The sequence below is a fragment of the Theropithecus gelada genome, chromosome 8, assembly GCF_003255815.1.
Source record: "Theropithecus gelada isolate Dixy chromosome 8, Tgel_1.0, whole genome shotgun sequence".
Classification (NCBI taxonomy): domain Eukaryota; kingdom Metazoa; phylum Chordata; class Mammalia; order Primates; family Cercopithecidae; genus Theropithecus; species Theropithecus gelada.
The window spans coordinates 142,786,382-142,796,208 of record NC_037676.1 but is presented as its reverse complement, the minus strand read 5'-3'; the positions used below and the strand labels follow the sequence as shown (position 1 = coordinate 142,796,208).

The following is a 9,827-nucleotide window of genomic DNA, read 5'->3' as shown; positions in this document are numbered from 1 at the left end:
TGATCTACTGACCTCGGCCTCCCAGAGTGCTGGGATTATAGGTGTGAGCCAATGCGCCCAGCCTGACTTGGTTTATTTTTGTAGCTTTGGCCCAGGGCATGGCGCCCAGCCCACAGGGGCACCCGCTGTGTGCCGTTGAAGGGTGGAGTGTCGTGGAAGTCTGTAGATGTGTCATCTGTGAAGTCATGACAGCTTGGTGGAAGACCACGCTGCCATGACCATTTCCAAATGGTGTAACTCAGTGAGCTTCATCACCTTGAAAGCGTGTTCGTTTTCTCATAGGAAACGAAATTTAAAAAAATAATAATTCAAGGAGTCTCTGAGTTTTTCTAGGTCAGAAATACAGTAAGAACAGCTCATATTATTTTTAGTAGAGTACTTTTTCTTTCTGGTGAATGTCAATAGGGATTGAAGTACATGTGATTTGTTTTAAATGGAAAAGGGTTGTCTTTTTTTAAACAGACATTTGAGTGAAAATTGAAAGGATTCTTTTATTGAAAAATGTTTATTTTTCTAAATCTACATTTTGAACTTTACTAATATGGAGCCACTGAAAACTTGAGTTGGGATGTAGTTTCTGCTGCTTATGGGTGATAAAAAGCATTTCCTGAGTAAATGAATGGTTTGAAGAGCAAGGAGGGAAGGGCACCACCTTGACACTTTCAGGCTCTTTGCCTTGTCTCCCTTGCTGGTAATTCACGCTGCCTCATCTGTCCAGTGTCTGAGACGGGAAGAAAGAACAGAAATGGACATAGCACGTTTGATCACCGATGACTTGTTATGATACATTTTAGGTAAATTATTGGCTTAATGTTGAGACGCCTCCTCTGTGGAATGCGATACTGGCCTGGACATGAATGGAAACAGCAGAGGGGGGCATATGGTGGCTCGGGGCCGAGGGGTGGGAAGGGCCACAGAGCAAGCCTGCTCCCGTTAACAGGTGTTCTCTCTGCCATTCCAGCACTTGCGCCTCCTGCACCGCCGCCACCCCCCATCCAAGGATATGCCTTCAAGCCTCCACCTAGACCCGACTTTGGGACCTCCGGGAGAACAATCAAATTACAGGCCAATTTCTTCGAAATGGACATCCCCAAAATTGACATCTATCACTATGAATTGGATATCAAGCCAGAGAAGTGCCCAAGGAGAGTTAACAGGTATTACGTTTCATCCTTCATGACCTGTGTAAGTGGTCTGTGCAGACAGACATGGCATTTAAACTAATCAACTCTGAAAGTCTCAGCAGACCCACCTGGCTTTTTTCCAGAACATTTCAGCTGCATTTGTTTTTCAAAAACAATTTTTCAGAGTCAAACCTACGGATTGGAAAAAATATATATGTATATATATATAAAAATATATAAATATATAAAAATATATAAAATATATAAAAATATATATAAATATATTTTTTAAATATATATAAATATATAAAGTTTTTTAATTGAGACACAGTTTCAAGATAGTGAAATACACTCATCGTAAATGTACAACTCGAAGAGTTTTGACAAATATATATACTGATCACCCTAGAAAGTTGCCTCGTACCCTCTTCCAGTTACTCCAGCCCCTAAAGTCACAGTGTTCTGCTCTGTGTCACATAGATTAGTTTCCGGGTCTGTCTAGTGACACAGCCTCAATCCCGACTGCTTTTACTCAGCAGAATTTATGAGACCCACCTGCGCCATTGTGTGTATTCGTAGCTTATTTTTATTGCTAAAGAATACTCTGTTGCCTATTTCATAGTCTGTTTTTCATCTTCCTTTTAAACACATGGGCAGTCTAGGCTGTGGCCATTATGAATAAGGCTGCTGTGAACATTCTTGTTGAAGTTCTTTTTATGGAGGTGTTTTCATCTCTCTTAGATAAGTACCTAGGAGTAGAATTGCTGGGTCGAAGGGTAGGTGTGCGTTTAGCTGCATGTGAACCTGTCAAATAAATGGTGTTCCCATGTTCCCATCCGTTTTCCTCCCGTCAGCTCCGCTGAGCATTTCTGAGGCCACCCACCCCCACCAGCGCCCGGTGTGGTCAGGCGTTTTTTGTGTTTCGGTGGGTGGACAGTGGTTTCTCATTGTGGTTAATTTTCATTTCTCTGGTAACTGATGAGCTGAGCGTCTTTCCGTGTGTTTATATATTATTTTCATTGATTAAGTGATATATTATTTCCAGCAAAGTGTTGAAGTATTTTGCCTGTTTTTGTTTTTTTTTTTTTTTTTTTTACCGAGTTTCTTGTCTTTTTGTTATTGATCCATGAGAGTTTTTAGTATATTCTAGATGCATGTTACATTTGTCAGAGCAACAGAACCAATAGGATAGAGATACAGTCATGTACCGCATGACAGCGTTTGGCCAGTGACAGACCACATATACCACAGTGGTCCCAAAAGATTGTAAGGGAGCTGAAAAATTCCTGTCACCTACTGACGTCATAGACCACATAACGTTGTAGAGTGGTGCATTACCCTTTCTGAGTTTAGATTTTTTTATTTTTTATTTTGAGATGGAGTCTTGCTCTGTCACCCAGGCTGGAGTCCAGTAGCGTAATCTCGGCTCACTGCAGTCTCCATCTCCTGGATTCAAGCGATTCTCCTGCCTCATCCTCCCAGGTAGCTGGGATTAGAGGCACCTGCCACCACACCTGGCTAATTTTTTGTATTTTTAATAGAGATGGGATTTCACCATATTGGCCAGGCTACTCTCAAACTCCTGACCTCAAGTGATCTGCCTGCCTCAGCCTCCCGAAGTGCTGGGATTACAGGCATGAGCCACTGGGCCCAGCCTAGGTATATGTAGATGCACACATCCTTACCATGGTGTTGCAATTGCCTGCAGTGTTCAGTAGTCACATGCTGTACAGGTTTGCAGCCTAGGTGTGTGGTAGACTCTACCTCGTGGGTGTATGTAAATATACTCTATGATGTTCACACCGCAATGAAATCGCCTGAGTGAATTTCTCAGGCCATATCCCCATGGTTAAACCACACGTGACTGTACATATATCTATAGATATGAGAGGGGATTTATTAGGGGAATTGGCTCACATGATTGCAGAGGCTAAGGTGTCCCACAGCAGGCCATTTATAACCTGGAGAGCCTAGAGTGTCAGTAGCGGGGCTCTGAAAGCCTTATAATCAGGGAAGCCAAAGACCTGGAACCCACAGGGCTGCTGCTATAAGTCCTGGAGCCCAAAGGCCAAGGGAGCCTGGAGTTCTGATGTCCAAGGCAGGAGGAAGACAGTGTCCCAGCCCCAGAAGGGAGAGAAGAAATCACTCTTTCTCTCCTTTTTTTTCTATCTGGGCCCCTAGCTGATTGGATGGCACTACCCACACTGGGGGCAGATCCCCACCCGGTCCCTGACTAACACGCCGTCTCCTCTGGAAGCAGCCACACAGGCATACCCAGGAGTCATGCTTTACCAGTTCTCTGGATTGTTCTTTAATCTAGACACATTGGCACCTAAAAACCACCATCATACGAGTCTATACTGGGAATATTTTCTCCTAGTCCAAAACTTGTCATCTCACCTTCCTAATGGTGTCTTTCTTTTAATGAGCAGAGCTTTTTAGTTTTGTTGAAGTCTAATTTATAAATTTTTAAAAACAGCCGTTACATAGTATATTCTCTCTAGGAAATTTTTGCCTACCTAGGGATCATAAAGATATTCTCCTGTTTTTATTTTAGAATTATAGTTTTTGCTTGCATATTTAGTCCGTGATCCATCTTGAATTAATTTTTATGTATGGTGTGAGGTAGTGATCTGTTGAAAATACTTTTCTTTCATCCACTGATTTACCTTTTGACTTTTGAAAAAAATCATTTGATTGTACAGGTTGAGTATCCCTTATTCAAAATACTTAGGACTAGAAGTGTTTTAAGTTTTCATTTATTTATTTATTTATTTGGATTTTGGAATATTTCCATTATGCTTACCAGTTGAGAATTGCAGATCTGAAAAGCTGACACCCAAAATGCTCCAGTGAGCATTTCCTTTGAGCGTCATGTTGGTGCTCATAAAGTTTCAGATTTTGGAGCATTTTGGATTTGGGGTTTTCAGATTGGGGTGCTCAGCCTGAATATGTGTGTGGATCTATTTCTGGATTATCTTCTGTGTTGTCTTTAGGCCAGGAACTCTTGGTCATTTTAACTATAGTTAAGTGGTAAGGCTTGAAATCCGATTAAGTAATTGCTCCAAATTTGTTGTTCTTCACAATTGTTTTAGCTATTCTGGATCTATTGTTTTTCCAAGTACATAGAATAATTAATATAAACAACTCATCAATTTATGCTAGAAAGCCCCTTTGAATTTTTTATTGTGGTCACTATGAATCTGAAGTGTGCTGTGTTTTTGGATGCTATTATAAATTGGTGTGTAAATTTTTCTTTTCCTGGAATGGTGGGGAGTGACTGCTGTTGAGTATGGTGTTGATTTTTGGGGTAGTAAAAATGTTCTAAGCCATGGCGATGGTTGCAAAACTGAATATGCTAAGAGAGAATGTCTGGGAACTTAGTTCTCATATCTGTAAAACTAAACAGTTGGATTCACTCAACATGTCCAGAGTATGTTGAGAGTTCTATGAGGTTCTTTAAATATGCACTTACTAGAACATGTATTTCTGAACAAAAACTATGTGCACCACTGGGTTAAGCAGCTTTCTTTACTAAAGGTCTTCCTAGATCTTTTAGTATATATCATTGCTGTGTGGCTCTCCCTCAGTGGGACTGCTGGTTTGTTTTTGCATTTCCCTGGGATAGAACCCTGTGTGAATCTGTGATTCAGGGGGTACTCTTAGAACCAGAATGAGGGCATGAAGCAGTATACACATTTCCTTTTTCCTTTTTTTTTTTTTTTTTTTTTTTTGAGACAGGGTCTCACTCTGTTGCCCAGGCTATAGTACAGTGGCATGATCTGGGCTCACTGCAACCTTCACCTCCTGCGTTCAAGCGATTCTCGTGCCTCAGCCACCCATCTGGAGTAGCTGGGATTGCAGGCATGCAGCACCACAACCGGCAAATTTTGTGTTTTTAATAGAGATTGGGTTTCACCATGTTGCTCAGGCTGGTCTCAAACTCCTGGCCTCTTGTGGTCTGTCCGCCTTGGCCTGCCGAAGTGCTGGGATTACAGGCGTGGTCACTGTGCCCAGCTAATTTCTGTATTTTTAGTAGAGACAGGGTTTTACCATGTTGCCCAGGCTGGTCTCAAACTTCTGGCCTCAAGCTGTCTGCTCACCTTGGCCTCCCAAAGTGCTGGGATTACAGGTGTGAGCCACCACGCCTGGCCCATATTTTCTGGGCTGTTGACTGGTGCAGTGGCAGGTGGGCCCTTAGGCCATCGACCACAGTATACAAGCAGCTTTCTTTTATGAAACTAGGCATGGCCAAGGCTTTGTCATCTGACACCAGAAAGAGGCTGAGGGTGATGAGAACGTGGTGTCTTTCCAGGACTGTGCTACTACACGCCGGTGGTTTCGCCTGCCAGGGTCGGGTCACGCAGTTGGTAAGCAGCAGATGCAGGGCAGGAGCTGCATGCACGGGGCCAAGGCCAGCCTACTAGGCTGTGAGCCAGCTTGAGAGTTGCTGCCTAGACCTAGGAACCTTTAGGCCCTATCTCAAAATTGTAATCAATCAAAACAGCATAGGAAAATGCCAGAAGTAAAATGTTTGTGCTCGCAAGACCTGTGTGGGAGTCGTGGCCTGCCTCCTAGGACCCTCCTCCCAGGACCCACGTTCCTGAGACCCCTGCTCACGCATCAGCTGCAGTGTCCTGGAGGTGCAGTGGTGGCTGAGGCAGACGTGGCTCCTGTCCCCACTGGGGAGGTGAATGGTGCCCATGGTCAGTGCCGCTGGAGGGGAGCTCCGAGTGCAAAGGGAGACGAAGGTGGGGCCCTGAGCCCGTCATGAGTCTGGGCCCGGGGAGCTCCTCCGTCCTGCTGCCTGGCATCTCCTAGCCATTTCTCTTTCCACACTGCAGCCTCTGTGAGAGCAGGGATGGCGTCTTAGTTGTGAGTTCCCAAACCTTGTGCAGTGCCCCGGGTCGATGTTTAATGAGTCCAACACAGAGACTTTGTCCAAGGTCATGAGAAAGATGCTCTTGCACCTCAGTCACCTCGTGACGACGTTCTGACAGCTACCTAGTGAAGCAGCCTCAGTGCCCTCAGGCCCTGCAGTACAGTCCGCCCCTTTCCCAGGGCTGCCGGGGTGGGGTTTGGTGCAAGCAAGACCCCTCCTCTCAGGAGTGTCCTGTACAGCTGTGGGCACCGAGGTGGCTGCACAACACAGCCAGTCTTGAGCCAGCCCGAAGAAAGCATGGGAGCAAGGCCCGCACAACCTAAGCCTTGCTGAAGTCATGTGGGCCTTGCCCGCCTGCTCTGTGCTGAGAAGCACGGGTGGGCTGCAAGGAGGAGATGGGCTCGTCTCCCTTCCCCTGCCCCTCTTCCTCCTTGTTCGTCTTGAGCTCTGTCAAGTGGCCCCAGAAGAACTAGCAGACACGATTGCCCTGTGCTGTGAAGCGGAGGGCCGGGCAGCATGGCTGCGTCACACTCAGCCTCGCACCTGGAGCTCTGTGGCTCTGGGCATGAGCCACTCACAGGAGTGCAGGTGGGCCCTGCCTCTTTAGAAGACAGTCTGGTGCAGGTATTAAAGCAGAAACACCTCCAACACACCCGTTCTCCTTCTCAGTCTCTGTATCTCAAGGAGATGTATAGGATGACTACTCTGAACAAAAAAGAACAACGAAAGACACCATCTGAATATCAGTAGGAAGCGACGGGTTAGAGGAGTGCACTGGGGAATGCAGTGTGGCGCTCGGCAGCAGGGGAGTGGGGCTCCCAGGTTGACCTCCAAGCCCAGAAACACAGGCAACTAAGTAGCAAGTGGTTAAGTGGTAAATACTAAAGGCACATGATTACCGGTCTATAGTTCTAGACTTGGTGGCCACATTGTATACAGTTAGGAGGAAAGATCTCAAAGACACAGAATAGGAAAATGGGAGCCTCAGAAGTGTGGGTTTGATACCGTGTGTATAAAAATAATAAAGCACTGTATTTGTAGATAGCTATGTGTTTATGTGAAAGCATAGGTTTGGAAAGGATAAGGTTACTTCTTAGAATGGAGATTGAAATGAGTGGGTAGTGGAAACAGACTTTTAGCTTTTTGGGTTTTTTTTTTTTTCTTTTTGAAACAGGGTCTCCCTCTGTTACCCAGGCTGGAGTGCAGTGATGCAATCATGGCTCACTGCAACCTCGACCTCCTGGGGTCAAGCGATCCTCCCACCTCAGCCTCCCAAGTAGCTGGGACCACAGGCATGCACCACTACACTCCACTAATTTTTAAATATTTTGTAGAGATGGGGTCTCTCCATGTTGCCCAGGCTGGGACTTTTAGCTTTATCATTATGTGAAACTTTCGATGAGAATGTATTAAGGCAAAAACTGTGTAATTAGACATTAATGAAAGGATGACATTTGTAAAAGAGGGAACCTGTCAGAGTTATGACAAAAGGGCAAACAGGCAAACAGGGCAGGCCTGATTCCCTGCATTAGCAAGCACGCTCCGGCTTCTGCGAGGCGGCCCTGGCCCTGTGTGGGGTGCTGCTTGGCACTGCCCTCGTCCTGGGTGGTGACTGAGGAGGGAGTTGTCCGTGCTTAGGACTTGGCAGAACAAGCACTAACAGCTTGGCGGTGGTTCTCCTTTTCCTTCGTTTCAACATGGGTCACGCTCTAAGAGGCTGGGGGCCCACTGGTGGACGGAATGCATGCAAATGGGCTCCTGGGCTGTCATCTTTGTTGGGAAGTCAAGAGCACACCTGAGACCTGGTTGGCCAGCAGAGCCGGCTCTCCAGAAGCAGGGACACTCGCTCACTTTCCAGTGCTTTCACTGGATTGAAACCAAGAACCAGATTCAGGGACTCCGAGAGCAGCGTCCCCAGGTGGCTCCATGGGCTGGCTGGGAGTTAGTGCCTCTCAGGTACAGTTTCACTTTGGGGAAATGAAGAACATCTGTGGACGGAGGGTGGTGATTGTTGCACAACAGCATGGACACACTTAGTGCCACTGAACTGAACCCTCAGTTGAAATGGTCAATTTTATGTTATCTGTATTTTATCACAGTTTTACAAAGAAAGAAAATTCACTGCCAAGTACGTGGTCATCCGTGTTTGAGGCTGGAAGGGACCGCCTGTGTTAGAGTTAGGCAGCAAGGTGCCATCCTGCTGCCACAGCCACGCGGTCCACAATCGGCCCCTCCTCACCCTCAGCAGTGGGCCCCGAGGCACGGGGGCTGCGGCAGGTGGCCAGGGATGCTCGCTCTGGGCGGTGGATGCCTGAGTGGTGGCCAGGATTGTCTGCCGGCCGACTCCACAGGTGTGCATTGCAGCCCCTCGGGGCACTGCCTCGCTGGCACGACCGCACAGCCTCCTTCTCTTGAGAGATCTGCCCAGCCCAAACCGCACACCGTGCTGGGTGTGCAGGACGAGCTGGACCTGACCCCGCCTCCAGGGGCCCACAGGACGGTCAGTGAGCGGAGTCATCATGCCGAGTGCTGGATGGGGCTTGCGACAGTGAGTGTTCATCCGGAGGAGTCTCCAGTAGCGGGGCTCGGTTGTATTTCCTTGAATCCTGTGCGTGTGGCTGCCTGCCGTAAGTCACTGAGAAGTGTGTCCTGCTCTCTCTCCTGCCGCCCCCATCCCCTGGGCCTGTTTCTGGGCTCTGGGCTCTGTCCCAAGCTCTCTGCCTGCCTCAGCGCCACTGCTTCCCTCCAGGTGCTTCTCCTCAAGAATACCTGCCAGCCTTTGTCCTTCAGATTTCCACTTCTATTTTAGGATGAGTTTATTAAATCCTATCAGACAAAAATACATCCCACTCTGGAGTTTTACTGAAATTAAAAGGATGGATTTGTTTGATGAAAATATTCTGATCCATAAACATGGTATATCTCTTTACTGATTTTTTTTTTTTTTCAAGTCGAAGTGTTTCTGACTCTCAAAGAAAAAGTTTCTGGGCCAGGCAAGGTGGCTCATGCCTGTAATCCCAGCACTTTAGGAGGCTGAGGCCAGGCAAGGTGGCTCACGCCTGTAATCCCAGCACTTTAGGAGGCTGAGGCGGGCGCGGTGGCTCACGCCTGTAATCCCAGCACTTTAGGAGGCTGAGGTGGGTGGATCACGAGGTCAGGAAATCAAGACCACCCTGGCCAACATGGTGAAACCTCATCTCTGTTAAAAATACAAAAACTAGCTGGGCATGGTGGCACGCTCCTGTAGTCCCAGCTACTGGGGAGGCCGAGGCAGGAGAATCGCTTGAACCCAGGAGGTGGAGGTTGCAGTGAGCCGGGATCATGCCAGAGCACTCCAGCCTGGCTTATGAGCGAGACTCCGTCTCAAACAAACAAAAAAAAAACTTTGTGAATACAGGTTGGGACTCGGAACCACCATGCCTGCCTCCATCCTCCCTGTGCGTGTGGCTCTGGGAGGACCCGCACCTCAGCTGCACCCCTGCTATGGGGAGGACCACACTGCTTTTGGCTGCTGCTCTCCAATTGTGGGGCAGACAGGTGGGGATCAGGGCAGAGGTCTTTTCTTTTAGAAACGAGAAGGAGGAGGGAGGCCAAGGTGCAGGGTGGCCACCGATTCTGAAGTATGTAATCAATGATGTATTGCCATTATGTTACATTCTACAATTAAATAACTGTTTCCAAACACAGCAGTTGTGTATCACCAAGTCACTCAGGAATTCCTCTGCTGGGATATGCAACTTAGAGTGGCCACGAGATTGTCTCATAGGGAAAAAAGGAGGGGGGAACTGCCAGTGTACTGCCAGGGACCAAATCTTTGTGGA

General features: G+C 47.3%; 1 protein-coding gene across 2 annotated transcripts in view; it reads left to right on the top strand.

Moving 5' to 3' along the window:
- Positions 1 to 963: 963 nt before the first annotated feature.
- Positions 964 to 9,827, top strand: part of AGO2 (argonaute 2, RISC catalytic component) — a 67,677-nt gene continuing 58,813 nt past the window's right edge. For both annotated transcript variants that reach the window (XM_025393830.1, XM_025393829.1), the window contains exon 1: positions 964 to 1,157. In XM_025393830.1, coding sequence (XP_025249615.1) covers positions 1,081 to 1,157 — 77 coding nt within the window. In that variant the 5' untranslated portion in view covers positions 964 to 1,080. The remainder of the gene's footprint in view (positions 1,158 to 9,827) is intronic.